The sequence below is a fragment of the Ambystoma mexicanum genome, chromosome 12 (genome assembly GCF_040938575.1).
Source record: "Ambystoma mexicanum isolate Mex_15411 chromosome 12, UKY_AmexF1_1, whole genome shotgun sequence".
NCBI lineage: Eukaryota > Metazoa > Chordata > Amphibia > Caudata > Ambystomatidae > Ambystoma > Ambystoma mexicanum.
Window position 1 is genome coordinate 1,231,893,350 of NC_090936.1, and position 19,645 is coordinate 1,231,912,994.

Consider the following 19,645-nt stretch of genomic DNA (forward strand, 5'->3'; position numbering starts at 1 on the left):
TATGAAGTGGCTTACAACCAGAAGCAATGCTTTTTGACCCAGGAAGGTCAAAGTGGAAATCAGCCAATGAAGTGGTTTACAACCACAAGCAATGCTTTCTGACCCAGGAAGGTCAAAGTGGAAATCAGCCAATGAAGTGGCTTACAACCACAAACAATGCTTTCTGACCCAGGAAGGTCAAAATGAAAATCAGCCAATGAAGTGGCTTACAACCAGAAACAATGCTTTCTGACCCAGGAAGGTCAAAGTGAAATTGAGCCAATGAAGTGGCTTACAACCAGAAGCAATGCTTTCTGACACAGGAAGGTCAAATTGGAAATCAGCCAATGAAGTGGCTTAAGACCAGAAACAATGTTTTCTGACCCAGGAAGGTCAAAGTGAAAATCAGCCAATGAAGTGGCTTACGACCAGAAGCAATGCTTTCTGACCCAGGAAGGTCAAAATGGAAATTGGCCAATGAAGTGGCTTACAACCACAAACAATGCTTTCTGGCCCAGGAAGGTCAAAGTGGAAATCAGCCTATGAAGTGGCTTACAACCAGAAGCAATGCTTTCTGACCCAGGAAGGTCAAAGTGGAAATCAGCCTATGAAGTGGATGCAATCTACCATTACTAAAAAGTCTGTCCTGAATTGACGCGTGATGCTTACAGGCAGCTCCCCCAGGCATGATACAGAAAAACCCTGTGATGGAAATGTATCGGACCACTACTTAGCCTTCTGTGCACCATTCATTTAACACAACCGTGAACATTGCGACACCACGACAGAGGCCAGATTGGGCACGGCTGACTTGCGGAATGACGTGTTTATGACGGGTCCTTTTCATACCTTAGCCCAACATCCCATTTCTGGTGTACTGCTTCGGAAGTGGGTTCGGAAGTGGGTTCAAGTAGTGACACTAATGGGGGGACCCAAAAAGACAGGGAAACAAAACTTGCCTTAGAAGCTCCAATGTGGAGATAGGCGTAGAGTGTCGCCACGTCCCCTTGCTCGACAGGAGACACCAATTTCACTTATAGCAAGAGTTCCTCATGTATGTGCTAAAGGGGAAACAGTCATAAGGGGAATTTTCAACCGAAATCCCCTCAGCAGGGTTAAGAGTGTAAGGCGTTTAACAAATGTTAGGATTCTCACTTTGAAGAATAATTTAATTATTGCTTGAAATTTCAAATCTGTCTTTGAAGGAAGCCATTAGTGAGGGGCCACTACTCTGATCTCCTTTGGAGACCAGCATTTCCGTTCCTAATGGTTTATTTAAGTCACTAGATAACGACGGCTTCCATCCCTTCACACTTATATTTCAAAAATCACATTTGCTTACATTGACGCTGATCACAGACAACAAGCTCCATTTCCAAATAGCTGAAGAACTCCATAGAATAATACTTCATCAAATCTTTTCTGGTCTAGACCCATTGTTAGGCCATCACCGGGGAGCACTGCGCCGACTGCCGCAACCATTCCCTTCATCCCTCCTATCCTCATGAACGCTAGGCAGGTTGGAAGGGGACTTGAGTCCACACCAGCACACCTCACATGGGGATGGTGGGAAACTGTGAAAAAATGAAAGTGACTTTGTCACCTGATGAGATTCTTTCAGGATCAGCATCTTGGCAATATTTCGCCTCCTGAAGTCTGCTCAAGGTTCCGTGGAAGAGAGCAACCATGACGAGTGAGATTTGTGCCGATGCGGCTGCTTAGGCTTGGCTCATCACTGTATAGGACTTTGATGTCTCTAACATCACTTCTGGCATGGAAGCAACCCAAGATATTGCCACCTGATTCCTGCCATTTTTTGTGCCCTGTGATATAGTCTCATTGGACAGACCCAGACAATGGGGGGTCAGGAGAAGCCACGCGATAGAACCCCTAGAAGTGGTGTATGTGGCATACACGAGAGCCCTCTGCCACTTCCCATGGCCCAGGCAGGTGGGAGGGCACTCTTTCTGCCACAACTCCAACATCCAATAAAGATTCACCCCACTTCTTTAATCAAACTCCCACTTCTGTCTTCCAGAAAACTGGAGACGGGGTACATTGAGATAGAGGGTCTGGTGCGACAGGGTCAATGTCATGACGCTATCAGGCAGGGGGACAGGGACCCCTCCTGACATTGGGTAGATACCCTACCGGGGTGAACACCAAAGCTGCTCCTACCCTACAGGCAGAGTGAGAAAGTTGGATCCCAACCTCCCTCCATCCCCACACCCCCCGAGTGTGCATTGTAAATGTCTGCTAGTTCTGCTGTTCCTTCCACAGTGCCTATGTAGGGAAGGGTAGGTCAATAGGACCCCCCTCCCACTACATGTCCCACCCTGGTTGAGACCCATGACTCGTCGGCAGCCCCCCAGCCTACCGGGCCCAGGCAGCAGGGCGGCTGCTGGCCGACACGTGGGGCTGCACCATCATGTTATGTGGCTGAGAATAGACGCCATTTTGTATTAAGCCATCTCCATCTTGCTAGAAACGTGCATATCTAACCCAAGGCAGAAACACTGAACGCTGCAGAGTGACCCCCACTTGACCGCACTCACAGAGGCCCACACTTCCCCCACCTCCCACTGCATGGCAGATCCACTGAAGACTCATTCTCACGAGTCACCAGACGCGAGCGAACAACAAAATAAAACACTGTAGCTGTTGACCTTCCACAGTACATCATTGCCCCAACTATGACCGAGAATACTAGGATGTAACTGAGATCAGCCCAAACCCTGCAGCCCCTGACCCCTGCACCAAGCCCCCCAGCTATAAACGGCGTGGCGTCCTGCACCCATACCCACCCCGAAAGCCCTTGCAACGTGCAGAAACCATTTATGTAATTTGTTCCTTGTTGACTAACGTTCGCTGCTAATATAAAGGAGAATGGGTAAAGAGAAAGTTGTGCAACCGATATTACATGTAATGAAGAGATATACAAAGACTAGACAGCTGATAACTGTGAACAATAACTTGTGTTGCTCTCTTAATACACTCTTTACACACACCTGCTTGACACTACCTCATGTTCGTATGTCAACTGTAAATGTGAAATGCTATGTAAAAAAGTATGATCCCCAGCTAGTATCCCATGTAGATACAAATACATATGAGTGCTTTTAGAAACCCCATGTGTTGTTAGTCGCCCATCACCCATACGACAGTAAACCGCCTTGTGCAAGATGCCATGGAGCTGCAAGGCTATTTCCTCCTCCTGCCCAGGCCCTCTCGAGATAGACGGTGTTCAAACAGCATAGCCCTGCCTTCCCTCCCAATCCTGCTGGACCCGTTTCAAGCATCCACCACCCTCCCCCGTGTCAGAGGCCGCCAAAGCCTGACTCCGTGACTTACGAGCTACCTGGTCCTAAATCCCACCGCCTTTCAGGCACCGGTCACATGCCCCCCACGGGTCAGTGGTACCTCCGTCGACCCCGAGTTAATGACCCTAGAAAGGGGGGCGCCCACACGTGCACCAACAGATCATAATACCATCCCTCACCGAAATTGCCAAGGATGGTTAGTCAAGCACCCCCGCCCATGCCCCTGACTACGCCCATGGGACCTGATTGTTTGAACCTAAGGTGCCTCCCGAACCGATGTATTAAGACACTCCAGATCGCATATCAATGTTCCTGGCCATGCATTGATCTAAGATCAGCGCTTACAAGAAGTTGCAACTCAACAGGACACATGAAGTGTGATGAATGGGTGGGAATGTGTGGCCAAAAGGACAAATGTTAGTTTAGCTATCAATCGATGTTACAAGGCATGTCCGGCCCAGCGCTATATCCCGATGAGCCCAGCTGACCTCCCGCCCCACGTGGCCCAGCACCAACGTCCGCCAATCGTGGAGAAGGAACTGTATACAATGTATACCACCTAGCCATTGCCACCCAATCCCTGAGACTCTGTGGCCCCTATAGCTTACCTCATGCATGACGTGTATTTGTAATATAACTAACTGTCTTTGCCATTGTCAGACAGAGCGCTCTCAGAGTTTGCAAAGTCCTTTGCATGCCCTATATTGAATTATATAAAGCTCTTTTTGATCTTACCCGCACTTGGTCCTGGCCTCATTCCCCTTCTGGGGTGTGTCCATTATTGCCTCTCACTAAGGGGGGTGCGTTTCTGGGGACACTTACATTCACCTGTCAGCCCCTCTTCTGGCCAGAGTCTCTTGTCTTTTTCAGAACTGAAAATCCCAGCATGAACCTGGTCACCACATAGAAATCCCTGGACTGGAACCAGTGGAATGGAATTGAGAACAGACACGGAATGAACAGGAGATTTTTCCTCCTGCCCAGCAGAGATGAGACACCCAACATCAAATCTACGCAGCCCAAATGTACCCCATGGGAATGGTGGGGCAACAGAAAACAAGCAAAGTGAGAAGGGACTACAGGGGAGAAACCTAAATCCCCCCCAAACCCACAAGGAAACTAAACTCAGCAGCATCTGGAGAAAGCCACAGGGAAAGCGATCCACGTGAGCAGATGTATGGTGCCTTACAAATGGAGATTGAACTGGGGTTGGGCACCAAAAGCCTTCTTAAAGCCTTCCAGAGGAAGTCCCAACTCTCAGAGTGACAGCTTAGCAAGAGACTGGCCAAGGGGAGCATGTGAGCAGATGGGCCAATGAGAGCCGGGAGGAGTGTTAGAAGAGGGAAGGCCGGCTATAGAGGCCAAGCCAGCACAGCGGATATTGAAAGGTGTTTCGGCTGAGGATAGGTGGAGCTGTGGTGAACCAAGGTGCCGGGTGGATTGTGGAGCAGAGTGCTGAGCGGAGTGCTGAGTGAACTGTAGCAGTGTACTGTGCGAGGGCAAGTATGGTGTTGTGTGTAGGAGAGAGTGCTACCAGTTGTGTGTAGTGTGGTGACAGGGTGTGTGAAAGATGAGTTAAATGGGGAGAGAAATAGAAAGGGGGTTAAGTGTAGGGGCATTTAGAATGGTTGTGAGTGTAAGTGTAGGGGACAGAGAGGGTGTGGAAGGAAAGTGGGGAGGGAGTGAAATGTGGTAGCAGGAGTAGTGGGGAGGGGAGTCAAAAGGAGAGTGTAGGTTATGAGGAGCGACAGGTGGAGAAAGTGTGTCAGGTCAAGAGACAGAGTTGGGTAGGTGTTAGTGGGGAGAGGAGACGGGTGCAGGTTGTGCGAGGGTGGTAGAATGGAAGAGTAAGAAGTAGAGAGAAGCAGATAGAAAGAGGGGTGAGGGGAGAGAAGTGAGAGGTGGAGGAAAGAGGATAACAGAGAAGAGAGGAGATAGATAACAAAGGAGAAATAGAGGCGGGAAAGAAAGAGCAAGAGAAGTGTGGGGGGATGTTGGAGAAACCCTGGTGTACCTCCCTGAGGGAGCCAAATAGGGAAGGACACAGCCCTTAGGTTGCCCTTAGGTTACGCTTCCAGAATAGAGAAGTCAAAGACAGGGCTGCAGGGGGGCCTAGGGACGTATGCGTTGGGGTGGAGGGAGCCCACATCGAGGTCGACAGAGCCATTGGGACCCCCCTTAGCCTCATTTACCCCAGTCACCCGACACATCCATTTAAATATTTAACAAAGCACAATAAACCTGACACGTGTGTCTGTGGATTATTGAGGCCATTGTGGCACTGGATTTAGGGCATTCCCGGCCAGACAGGATTTCCCAAGACCCAACCAAGTGGCAGGAGAAGCCCCTCCACACCACCTGTAGGCCTTTTTCAGAAACCATTGGTCTATGATTGAAAGTGTGTATGTGCCCACCCAAGCTTAGGTCATCATGAGCATAAAGGTGAAACAGCCGTGCGCAAGTGGGAGATGTGTTACTACAGGTGTCCCTAACATCCAGGTGCACACACCCTCCACCCCCCAGCCCCCGCTCTACCTGACACTGGGCGATCTGCTCCCCACTGTTTTTTCCCCTGGTTACTAGGTCCATACACCCTCCACTCCCTACCCTAACTGAGACTGAGTGATCTGCTCCCCACTGTTTCGTCCCCTGGTTACTAGGTCCATACACCCTCCACTCCCCACCCTACCTGAGACTGGGTGATCGTATCCCCACTGTTTCCTCCCCTGGTTACTAGGTCCACACACCATCCACCCCTCACCCTACCTGAGACTGGGTGATCTGATCCCACTGTTTCCTCCCCTGGTTACTAGGTCCACACACTCTCCACTCCCTACCCTAACTGAGACTGTGTGATCTGCTCCCCACTGTTTCGTCCCCTGGTTACTAGGTCCATACACCCTCCACTCCCCACCCTACCTGAGACTGGGTGATCTTATCCCCACTGTTTCCTCCCCTGGTTACTAGGTCCACACACATCCACCCCTCACCCTACCTGAGACTGGGTGATCTGATCCCACTGTTTCCTCCCCTGGTTATTAGGTCCACACACCCTCCACTCCACACCCTACCTGAGACTGGGTGATCTGCTCCCTGCTGTATCCTCCCCTGGTTACCAGGTCCACACCCCCTCCACCCCCCACCCTGCCTGAGACTGGCTGATCTGATCCCCACTGTTTCCTCTCCTGGTTACTAGGTCCACACACCCTCCACCCCTCACCCTACCTGAGACTGGGTGATCTGATCCCACTGTTTCCTCCCCTGGTTACTAGGTCCACACACCCTCCACCCTCCACCCCCAAACCCCACCCTACCTGACACTGGGAGATCTGATCCCCACTGTTTCCTCCCCTGGTTACTAGGTCCATACACCCCCCACCCCCACCCTACCAGAGACTGGGTGATCCGTTCCCCACTGTTTCCTCCCCTGGTTACTAGGTCCACACACCCTCCACCCCCCGCCCTACCTGACACTGGGTGATCTGCTCCTCACTGTTTCCTCCCCTGATTACTAGGTCCATACACCATCCACTCCCCACCATACCTGAGACTGGGTGATCCGCCTCCCACTGTTTCCTCCCCTGGTTACTAGGTCCACACTCCCTCCACTCCCCACCCTACCCGAGACTGGGTGATGTGATCCCCACTGTTTACTCCCCTGGTTACTAGGTCCACACACCCTCCACCATTGCCCTATCTGAGACGGGATGATCCGATCCCCACTGTTTCCACCCCTGGTTACAAGGTCCATACACTGTTCACTCCCCACCCTACCTGAGACTGGGTGATCTGCTCCCCACTGTTTCCTCCCCGGGTTGCTTGTAGATGCCTTGCTGACAAATTGCCCCCGCTCCCTTGTTTCTCTGCTCCCCTCACCATGTTCTCCCCCCTCCGTTGCTTCTCCTAATAATAGGGCGTCCAGATTCAGCCCTAAACGATCAAGTGCTGCCCCTCCCTTGCAACATGGTCAATATGTTACTAACTAGAACTAGTTTCCTCCTTGAATGATAAGTTCAGGTGGTTCCCCTTCCAAAGCCGGAAGTGGGGTTATTCATTCTGTACAGTAATGAAGACTAGCCCTGTGGAGCCTTGAATTGCACCAGCTGGGAGGTTTTCAGAACAGTTAGCAAGTATGCACGCGACCTTCACTCAATTCATGTTGGGGGAAATGTGTCTCACGCATAATTAAAGTTTGGACTAGCTTTCATTCTGAGCCAGGCCCTGCTGCCACCTTCCTGGAGACCTGTCTTTGAGTTCTGCATTCCTTTCTCATGAGATCACTCAGAACCGTGAGACGTCATACCTGCCAGTCAGCTTGCATTGCGCATGCGCGTTGCCTAGCAACAGATGCAGCTCATGGCCTCGCTTGATGGCCATGTCGTGCTGGCATTTGGCGACATTGGTAACAGGCGAATCGAAGAACATGACGCACGAAACTAATCCGCTGTTTTTCTTCTCATTTCCGCAGTGAAAACCTTTACAGCAGCACTCTGGGTGGGGGCGTTGCCACCCCTCCTATGTTGATTGTCTTCCATGGAAAGCATTCGGGGATCGACCCCTCGTGGCACGTGCGCCATCTGGGTAAGTAGGGTGGCTGTTAGGTAGTGAGCTGGTCCTGTGTGTCTCACTGGCCATGAATGCATGCTTACAGAATGTTGGTGTATGGATGATGACGGCTCAGAGGAATGTTGAGTGAGTTGATGCATGAGTGTATGAATGTCAGTTGGGGGCCTGAGCTGGATGGGTGAGGATGGCCGGTGGGTGTCTGTGTCTTCCCTGTAACTGGATGTTACCTACTTCCTATGAAACATGTAAATACCCCAAGAGTAACAGGAGTTATGTATGTATGTATGTATGTATGTATATTACATGGCCACGTTAGTGGCCATGTAGTTATGGTTAAATTGCTGTTTCCATAGGAAGAGCACTTTTTGGGGGGCTTATAACTCCGCTCCCCCTGGATGAATCCTCACCAAATTTTGCAAAAAAATGTATATGGGCCACTCTGAATTTTTTTGTAAAGTTTGGTGAGAAATCGTCCAGGGGGAGCGGAGTTATAGGAGGGGTCCCAAAACGTCTTTTTTTCCCATAGACTGAATGGGGGAAAAACTTTGCGCACGGCTACAGGTGAAACCGCTGGACGGATTTTGACGAAATCTGCGGCAGGTACAGGGGCTTGGTCCAGAAAGCGTGCTTTTGTAAATTTTGTCACCATACATGCAGTACGTTTATTTCTAATTAGAAAAAAGTAGGTCTGAAATAATTAGTGATATCTATGTTCGCTCCGCGGTCACAATTCCCTGTTCGGTCGACGAACAAGAAATCGATTGGCTAAGGGGCTGCCGTCATGACCGCGTACACGCGACATCTCAGCCCATTGGTTGCTGCGAGACGTGTTCTGCGTCAGATGGTTTGGATGCGCCCGACATCTTGGATCCGCGGAAAGTGGAGAAACAACCAGCGTACACATGCTTTTTTCATTACCCTATTTTGCTGTTTCACAGAGCATTGGGAAAGGTTCACACAGTAAGAAATGGGTGATCTATGCATTTGTTCTTCGGCCGTCATGATGTAATTTCTATGGACATCTTGTACGTACAGTAAATGTGGGGGGTAATAACGATAGCACTTCAGTCCATGTAGTGGACAGGAAATTTGTAACTCTTGAAAGCACACGGGTATAGGTAGGCAACATTGAAATTAACAACATGCCGTGAACGCATTATTTTTCCCAATGGCTATTATTATATTCATTAGTACGCCGCCATGGGTGGCACATGCTACGGTGGTAGTGGCCAGGGGCTACAGTCTTAACATATGGGTGATTAATGCACTTGTTATGGGGGTCGGTCGCCATGATGTAATGTGTATGGACATCTTGTACGCACAGTACACTTATACCTACTTAATGGTATATGTTCTAAGGCCTCCTTGTATGCACAGAAAAGGAGGGGTCCAATAAGGCCAGTATTTGAGGCCGTGCACTGCATGGGGGAGTTGTTACATTTGTAAGGACAAGTGTGGTGTTAGGGAACATTGAAATTGCCTACATGCTGTGAATACATTACTGTTTCCAATGCCTATTATTATATTCATTAGTACGCTGCCATGGTTGGCACATGCTACGGTGGTTGTGGCCAGGGCCTAGAGTCTTGGATGCATGGCCGTCGGCCAAAGGACGAAGGCCTTACTTACAAGACTGTAGGCCCTGGCCACAACCACCGCCACATGTGCCACCCATGCACACACCCGTAGTGTTGCGTTTTGATTGGCAAGTTGTGGGGAGTGCGTGCAGTCTTGGGTGCATGGCCAAAGGCCATGCAACCAAGAACAAAGAGGTAAGTACAAGACTTGGAAGACACTGCACACCCATCCCATGTAAGATCTACAGACATACACCTAGGAGGAAAGCCTCTGGGCAGAGGTATTGAAGGATAACACACCTATAGAATAACCCTCACTACCACACATCACCGAGGTGGTTGTGGGGAGACCCTGCAGTCTTGGGTGCATGGCTAAAGCCCATGCATGAAAGACTGAAGTCATAAGCAGTGGAGTTACAAGTTAATTTGGTTGTGGTGGATTGTGGTCGTTGTTTTGATGCCCTAGTTTCTTCACTTCATGGCTGCAGACGATGGTCCAAAAAGTAAATTTATAAGCAGCTAATTTACAAGGACCATGTTTTACATATGCAGCAATGGTTGTGGATAGGAACTGTACTCCTTGAAACTTGGTTGTAAGGCGTAGGTGGTAGGTTACTCACCGCAGACGAAAGGCCAGCCTAAAGGCACTGCAGCATATTACTACCATAGATTAGACGAGTAGATTCCCATGTGTAGAAAATGCCTGCCAATATACTTACTCCTTACTTTGTTCAGAATCCATAAACTTTTTTTAAATTGGTTTTCGTACTTGGCGGAAGTATCACTTTTTCCATTTCTGTGATGAAAGAAAAAGGTGTGTTAATGTTTGCAGTTTTTCCACATTTACCACATTGCATAATAGACAATTCACTTTTTTTTTTGAGACCCTCATATTTAGTTTACAAACAAGTGTACTGTGCATTGCGCTCAGTTTCTGTGTTTGCTTTTCTAATCCTTGAGTCTGGGGAAAATAATCCTTTTCGGATAAAAAAAAACTTCAATTCTTATATGCAACTAAGTACTTCATTTTTTCCTTTCAGTGTTTTCTTCATCTTTCTGATCAACGTTATGTTTGTTGCCTTCCTGCCCATTTTTAACAACAGTTAGATACCTGTAGGCATATTCTAACTGTGCATTTGTTCCTACAGATTTGTGATACTCATTCATTTGCGTCGTTGTTACATCCTGTTTCCTGTATCTTTCCCATTAATGTTTTCTTTGTTGCCTTCCTGACGATTTTTAACAACGGTTAGATACGTATAGGCGTATTCTGCCTGTGCATTTGTTTCCAACGATCTGTGATAATCATTTATTTGTGTCATTCTTCCATCCTGTTGGGTAGTTAGATACCTGTGGGCGTATTCTAACTGTTTGTAGTCTTTCACTTACGTTGTTGACATTTTTGAAGTACACATTATTTCGTACATTAGGGCTTCAAGAACATTAAATACGCATTTGTTAGGTTAGCTGGCAACCTCTGCTTTAGAGTAATGGTGCTATCATTACATTCAAACCATCCAGAATTCTTTTTAATGTATGCAGTCTAGTGACCTGCATTGGTTGTAGCTCCTGCATGGTAGATTATTCCTACTGTTGTAAAGGTTTTCTTTCCAAGTGACACTTGACCGTGTGTAAATCCAGTTAGTTTGCAGTTATTTTTGGTGCCATCTGCATTATAACGTAGAAGCATAAGTATTATGTAGGCACTATGTGATTGTATCAGTAAGGTAGAGCGATTGTCTGAATTGCAAATACTACATAATCTGCCAAGGTATGCATTTTGTACAAGTTGCTGAAATGGAATGCTCTCACAATTTGGTATGGAAATATACACAAATCGCTCATTTGGGATTTCTTCCTGTATCACTTTGTTACAGAGAGTGCATGTATGTTTCCACATGTACGAAATTTGGAAGATTTCATTTACAGGTATGCTTTTGTTTTCCAATACTAATAGTATGTACATTAGAAATTCTTGTGGATCTTCTTGTGAGTTCATAGTAAATCTCACCATTCCATCACAGTCGTCCAATTGTTGCCTTACTCCATGAACACTGTATGTGTTGTCAGGATTGCTTGTTGCATTTCTATGCAGCACTAACATTTGCAAACACAATTGGTCTGTGCTGTGCAGTTAAATATTGTTAACCATTGGTGGCAATTGAAATAGAATATTCATTGCTACATTTGCATAGCAACTTACCCCACTTTAATTTGTAAATTTGAATGGGCCAGCAAGTTCTGTATCTGAGTGCATTTTTCGGTTTTTCTATTGCTTCTTTGGCGACGTGCCTGGTTTACTTTCCCTAATAGGTTCTTCTATGTTTGCGGCAATTGATGAAACTTTAGCTTCTTTTCTTTTTTTTTTGTGGAATTTCCTGTTGCATTCTGTTGCATTTCTGTTTCATTTACTTTTCTTTTATCACGTTTCACTTTATCTGGAACAGGGTATTGTTTCAGATGAGGGGTGTACAGTGAACGCAATTTATTGTATTCTAGAATGCAAGGAATATCAGCTTTGACTTTACTTGAATCAAAGTTTATTAGCAATAGACCGTCAAGTGTACGTAAGCGTGATAATGCTACATAGCTCATGCCTTCCTTAAACGCTGTCTTTCCTATATCTATCAATGCTTTCTCTAGGGTAAGACCTTGGGATTTATGAATGGTAACTGCATATGCAAGAGTTAGAGAAAATTGCTCTCTACGTACATTCATGTCTTTGAAGAGAAGAAATCGAGCCATTGAGCGCCCTACCCTTTTCACTTCTGAAACTTTATCAAAGCGAATATTTACAAACTGAATGCTGTTATCACGTGGGTATGATTGAAAGCCAACAACTGTGCCCAGTGCTCCATTAACTAGCCCTTGCTCTACATCAAGGTTACGTTTAAGCATTACTCTACAATTTAATGATAATTTGAATACTTTTTCCAACCCAGCTGTGTTGGAGATTGAATGTTCTAAACTATTTAGTCTTGTTGTGGCTTGCTCACACATGGGTACTATAAAACCATGTACATCTAGTTTGTCTGTGGCGCTAATTTCTATTATTGCTTGCATTTCTTTCTTTAACATTGTTTCATTGAATTTGAAACAGCTTGCAAGAGTTGGCATTAAGGCCATACAATTGACATTTTTGTGCACTATTTGTTCCATAACATCAGTTGCACATGTATTATCGCCATAAAGTGCATGTATATGCCACTTTTTCAATACAACTTGTGCTTCTTGCGATAATACACCAACTCTAATAATTTTTAAGATGTTGGCATAAGTGAGATCTGCAGATTGCCGCATGTTCTCAGTTAATTCTCTGTGTTGGAAATGTTGCCAAAGGTTCACATTACCTATGCTACCAACAGTTTTCCGGCAGAGTTTGTGGCCTAAGGTTTTAAAAATCAGTTCACCTTTTACTGGTGTAAATTGTAGAAGATCTCCGAAAACGATAATGTGTTTCCCTGCAAAGAGTTCTTCGTTATTACTTTTAAGTACTTCTTGCAATCTGAGATGAATCAAAGCCAACATTACATTGAAGACCATGCTCACTTCATCTATTAGTAGCATTTTCATTTGTTTCAATACTCTTCGTAATTCCATTGCAGCTTCTGCAGAAAGTTTGTAGTAGTCTAATTTATTTTGATGCTCTACTAGAAGCAGTAGTAATCGGTGTAAAGTCACACCACCTATGTTGTAGGCAGCTAAACCTGTGGGGGCTGTTACAACAGCTGACAGTTTGTTGTTTGTCAATTGTTGAAGGAACTTGCTGATAATTTTGGTTAAGAATGTTTTCCCTGATCCAGCTTCACCACTGACGTACAGCAGTATAGGTTTGTAATTTTGGCAGGTACGTTCTTTATTTTTGTGTTGTACACCATGTACAATTTGTTTTGTTAACTCTTCAAAAATGGTGCGCTGATCGTTGTTAAGTTTTCCTTGTACAGCTAAGTCCTCTGTATCTTCTTGATAATGATACATGGTGTTTTCTACTTCTGCCATAGCAACTTCAGCCTCACTTGCTATTAGTGGTTGTCCTAATGGTTCTTGACTTCCTGTTACAGAAGGTTGACTACTGTCGGAAGAGTCTTTATCTAGTTGGGCCTGAATTTCTTCTTCCTGTTGCTGCTCATTGTGTAACATTGTTTTGTACTGCGTAAAGTTAACATCGTTGATAGTGCTTTCATTTGCTTTGAAAGCATCTTCATAGCACTCATAATTATCTAGTATGTCTTCCTCTTTTCTCCATGGTTTGAAAAGTTGTAACAGAGACATGTGATATAGTTCTTTCTGTTGAGGAGTTTTTAATGACAATTTCACATGATTAATTAAGCTTTGTTTGTTAAGTTTCACTAAGCTCCCTTCACAATCGGTCACTCTATATCTACGTTTGCTTTAATCGGGTTTTACATTATTTTTGTATGCAAAGTTTTGAACTATGTGCTATAGACACATGCTTTCCAGAGTGGTACTACTGTTCGGATAGTATGTGTCCAGTAAATTGTTTTTTAGAATGTCTTGGCTGTTGGGATCATTTCTGGCAATTGTTTCTATGTCCTCATATGATTTTAGCACTTTTTTTCTAGATTTTGCAGGACCAAGACTGAGCCATACTATGTTGTCTGATTTTACATACAAAGCAGTGCCGGTTGAACGATCTGCTGCTTCATAGGCCCCACATTCTCTATGAGAGAGCATTTTTATGCCTAGGCTGTACAATTTCTGTGATAATGTTTTGTCTGATGCTAGGTCATCCCAGAGGTCTTGCAGCTTTTTTTCTGCTTTTGTTAAGTAGGGTGTAACATATCGTGCAACAGCAGTTGAATTGTCTGCAATGTACTGCACATCTATGTTTGCATTTCATAATAGGGCAATGATTGCATTGTAATCATTGATATATTTTGATTCTTCCCTTCTTTTTATGTAATACGTGTTTTTAGGTGATTTACCTTTAACACTATGTCGAACTGAAGACATGAAGTTGTTTACTTCACCTGTTTCTGTAACTGGTCTAGGGAAACTAAAGCAGCCTTTGGTGTAGTATTTATCTTTGTTTTTGTATTTACGGCGACAATATTTGCCACATTTGTGTCTTTGAAATTGTAAAATCTGCCCATGCAGCTCACTATGTGTCTGTTGTGAAGGGATTTCACATGTGACATATTTTTGGATAAACTGCAAAACAATGCTATCACTGTCGTGCCCAAATTCCGGTGCACCTTTTATCCATAACAGCATGTGAATATGTGGTGCTCCTCTCGCTTGATATTCTTTTCTCCAAAAGAAGTGTTGCACTTCTCCAAGGGGAGGAACAGTTTTATTGCAAATAAAGTGTAGCATGGCAATGAAATGATGATGGAAATATCTTGAGACATTAACTGGATCTAGAGAGCAAAGTTCTCCAGGTGTTAATATATTTATGTTGTTTTTATTGCTGTTTGTTATGCGTATTAACTCATGTAAATCTTCCCATGCATATTCTGCACAACTTAGCGTAACAAACCAAGTTGGTGGTCCAAGGTTTCTGATTATGCAACGCACGTCTCCATGCCGTCTAAACCAGTATTCCCTTGTACCACACATGTTTGCAAACAAATTTGTTATACTTGATTGTAAAACCTCATCTTTTTCTTGTACTTTTTGTATTAACTGCGTAGCTGACATATTTTGAAAGTGCGTTCCAGATTTAAGAATGTGTGCAACTCCATAACATAGTGTTGCTAATTCAATTTCATAGAGTAGGTGGAATATCTATTCCACATTTTGTCTAAATCTGGGATCTTGTAAATACATTCGTAATAAGCGGTATTCTGATGCCCCAATCTGAGTGGGTCTATCATCGTATCTCCCACCTTTGCCAGTAGGAAATAGCAGTGGAAAAGCACGTGCTTCTATACTTTTTTCCCAAATACTCGTTGGTGACCCTTTGGTTTGTCGCATTTGGTTAGTTTCTAGTGCATCATCTATGCTTTCATTGAAATGCAATAGATGAATTGTGTAATGGTCCAAAAGAGTGGATACTGTTGCTGGAACCAGAAGATGGAAATGTCCAGTTTCTGATGGCTCTTGAATTATTTCAGTTGTTTGCCTTAAACTTTCATCAATATGTATTTCCTTGTAGTACTCATTGTTGTCTTTTGGATATTGCAATGCTTGTGTAACTTTGTGTAAGTCTACTAATTGTTGCCAAATTTTTTTGTCCTTTGTTGGTACTCCATTTACCAAGACTATTAAAGAATGCTCTATTGCACGTTCCACTCCTAGAGTATGCACATTTTCCATTAGATCTAATGGCAAGGAAACTACTTTGCCACAAATGCCTTTCACCAATTCAGAGGAAGGTAAATTTGTTGTTTTTGGATGAAGGCGTATAATTGCTTGAAATGGGTGAACTGTTTGAATTATTATGCTCTCATACAAATTGAGCTGTTGCAGGATTTTTGGTAATGGAAACAATTCCAAATTATTTGTAATTGCACGTGAAGGAGTGTGGTTGTTGTCTAATTTTGCAGTACAGTAACTGCAACATATTAGGCGTTCAGTTATTTCATATTTGCTTTCAGCTAAAAGGTACAAAGCTAATTCAAACCATTTAGAGTCTTTATTGTTTTCTATTTTGTATGCTATGTCCACATTTTTTGTGTTCCTTTTGTAAAACATTCTGCGGCAACATACACAAACATGGCTTGATACTTCAGCCGATGACCTTTTAAATTTTAGTATTTTTTTCTGTATGTGTGTAATAGAAGGTTGCTATGTGCAGAATTGTCGCTACTATGCTCTAAAACTGTTGCATTTTCTACGTAGCTATCACTTCCAAAATACTTTTTCTGAATACGGTCCATTTCTTCTTGTAAGTATTTGGGTGTACCATTGTGAGGAATCACCCACGCAGACCGGTGGCGAGACCGGGTCAGTTGAGCGCATAGTGTAGCCGTAGAAATCTTCCTGACAATGCAACTCCCAATAGTACCAAAGGACTGTTTGGAAGGGGAATTGCCCGGAAGATTTATGGTGAGTTGGAACACAGCCGCCTAGACAGAGAACACAGTGTCAGGAGTTGGGTTCACGAAGCAAACAAGAGCAAACAATAACTGAGCAAACCAAAGTACTCACGTAGTGGGATACCTCTGGGCAATGATAGCAAGTCAGACAGAGCGGAAGGCCAGAGATATCCAGGAAACCAGTCTTGGTGCTTGTCCGTGAAAATGTTCCAGCAGTGGAAGTGGAAACCCAGAAGAAATAGGAAATCCGTCCGATGAGCGTGGTTCCAAAATAAAGACAATCCAACCGAAACGTGTACCCGCCGGCACGCGGACGCCTGTAGGGAAATGGAAGTCCGTGACAAGTTCCCAAAGTAAATGTGTTCCTTGTGACAAGTTCCCAAAGTAAATGCGTTCCGTGTGACAAGTCCCCAAAAGTGAAAAGAGTTCCTTTCTGGATGAAGAGGAGAGTTTGTGCTCGCGAAATGTCCGGGGAAAAAACAGATGATTGATTCCGTGTAACAGGACGTGCAGGAAGTGAGTTCCGAGGCGACAAGACAGAAAAACGTAAGGCAAGAGGAATGGTCATTCGTTCCGAAATCAAGGAATACAAGGTATCAAGTACGAGGCCAGGGGTGTCCAATATCAATCTGTAGGGCAAAAACAAGGTTGTGGTTCAAGGCAACAGGTAACAACAAGAAGAGAGCTCCAAATGAAAAAATTCAGAAGCTGCGTTCTATGGTCAGGGCGGAGATTTAAACAGAGTCACGTGACCGCGAGGGGAACGTTGCACACGCCGTAGTCGTGCACGTACGTGCTCAGGCAACCAGTGTTTCCAAGGCAACCCCCAGCATTGTCGGAGGGTTTGGAAACGTGAGGAGACGAAACGCTTCGGCTCCAAAGATCTCGGGGATTCGGGTCTTGCATGTTTGGCATAACGTTTGGCGGTACGGGGAGCTGGTTCCCTGACAGTATCCACCCCCAAAGATGCCCTCCCCCTCCCCCGAGAGGTCAGAAACCGAGCCAAAAGAACTGGAGCATGCAAATTAGATTCAGGCTCCCAGGTACGATCCTCGGGACCATAACCCTTCCAGTCAATAAGGAAATACCGAACACCTCGGGAAATCTTAGAAGCAAGAACAGCCTTCACCTCATACTCTTCCTCACCCTGTACCCTGACCGGATGTGGACGAACGGAGAGTCTGGTCCCCTCAGAACAGGGTTTCAAAAGAGACACATGAAAAACCGGATGGATCTTCCATTTGTCCGGTAGTTCTAGTCTAACTGCAGACTGGTTTATGATATCCTTGATCCGATAAGGACCTACGTATCTGGGTTTCAAACAACTTCTCATGGGAATACGGAGGTGCTTGGTAGAAAGCCAAACCAACATACCGGGGTGATAATCGGGCGCGGGAGACCTATGTCGGTCGGCGTTGTCCTTAGAACGGTCCTGGGCTTCTTTTAGACGAGAATGTACCTGTTGATGCAGAATAGTAATGTCCCTAAGACTGTCTTGGACTGCGGGATTGTCTGACAAGACCGGAAGATACAATGGCAAAGAACGTGGATGGTAACCATACAAGGCAAAGAAAGGAGAAGTACCTGTGGAAGTGTGAACCGAGTTGTTATATGCAAACTCGGCTGCCACTAACACCGACAACCAGGACTCTTGATGCTGCATAGTCAAGCAACGTAAGTACTGCTCAAGAGTGGCATTCATTCGTTCCGTCTGACCGTCCGTTTCCGGATGATAAGCAGTAGAGTACCTCGCATCAACCCCCAGGGACGTGGTAAGGTGTTTCCAGAAACGCAAGGTGAATTGCGAGCCTCTATCGGATATTATGATGTCAGGTAGACCAAAACAGCGGAAAACGTGGCGAAGAAACAGATCCGCTAATAATGGTGCCGTAGGTAGACCTTGGCATGGGACAAACACGGCCAGTTTAGAGAAAGAATCGATCACCACCCATATGGTATCAAAGCCCTGGACGGATGGGAGTTCTGTGATAAAATCCATAGATATCACAGTCCATGGTTTGCGCGGAACCGGAAGGGGACATAACAATCCCATGGGTTTCATGGTTGTGGATTTACACTGGGCACAGACGGCGCATGTAGAGATGTAATCCGAGATGTCTTTCTGCATTGAAGGCCACCAGCACCATCTCTTAAATTGCTCCAAGGTCTTACGCAAACCGGAATGGGCTGAAATCAAAGAGTCATGACCCCAATGTAACGCTGTTCGTCTGGAATCAACATCTGGAAGAAACAGACGACCGTTGACATGAGGCAATGTGTTAACAATCGTCATGTTAAAGCGCTCTATCTCCGGAGGATTCCCCGAAACCCATTTTCTAATGGAATCCTTTAATGAAGGCTTCAAGGTACAAGAGCATATGACCTGATTAGGTAACACCAAGCCACCAAAGTCCTTGGGAGAGGAGTTATCCCATACCTCCTTGAGAGTGCGTCCGCTTTGGAATGTAGAGCTCCGGGACGATACGTAATCTGAAAATTGAACTGTGAAAAGAACTCGTGCCACCTGGCATGTCTGGCTGTGGTGCATTTCACTGACTGCATAGCAAGAAGGTTACGATGATCAATGTAGACCTGAACCGGAGTATCAGTACCCAGGAGGCGATGTCGCCAAACTTTGAAAGCATCACGCACAGACAACAGTTCACGCTCGGTGACAGTGTAGTTCGTTTCATATTTGGTAAGTTTCCTGGAATGAAATGCCACAGGAAGAAGGAAACCCATGTCCTTGCAATACTGAGACAACCTTGTACCTAATATCTATCTCCCGTCAATACAAAAACGCAGTCTGTCTGGCTAAGAAAAACTCATACAACGATCGTATCGCCAATTCTAAATCAAGCATGAAGGAACTCTTCTCCATCCTAAAGGAACTTGAGTCACCTATTGCCATACCAGACACTTGCACTAAAGATCAGACCTGGTGTTCTGACATCCAACATGCTCTATCTAATAAAATCACTACCCTCCAAAACAAAATTCAACTGAAAAAAGACTCGCTTAAACTCCCTACACTGTCACCACCTAAGGCGATCCACATGCCTCAACATACCAAATTTTCCTTCACCAAAACTTCCACACTTGAGATTGAAAAAATTATCCTCACCCTCAAACCATCCAACTGCAAAGGTGACATCTGCCCAGCACAGCTAATAAAAGACGCTGCCAGAGACCTATCACCATT

General features: G+C 45.3%; 1 protein-coding gene across 3 annotated transcripts in view; it reads left to right on the forward strand.

Moving 5' to 3' along the window:
- The window catches only part of GLT8D2 (glycosyltransferase 8 domain containing 2), a 333,232-nt gene that overhangs the window by 279,182 nt on the left and 34,405 nt on the right, over positions 1-19,645 (forward strand). For all 3 annotated transcript variants that reach the window (XM_069629915.1, XM_069629916.1, XM_069629917.1), the window contains one exon: positions 7,768-7,880. In XM_069629915.1, coding sequence (XP_069486016.1) covers positions 7,768-7,880 — 113 coding nt within the window. The remainder of the gene's footprint in view (positions 1-7,767; positions 7,881-19,645) is intronic.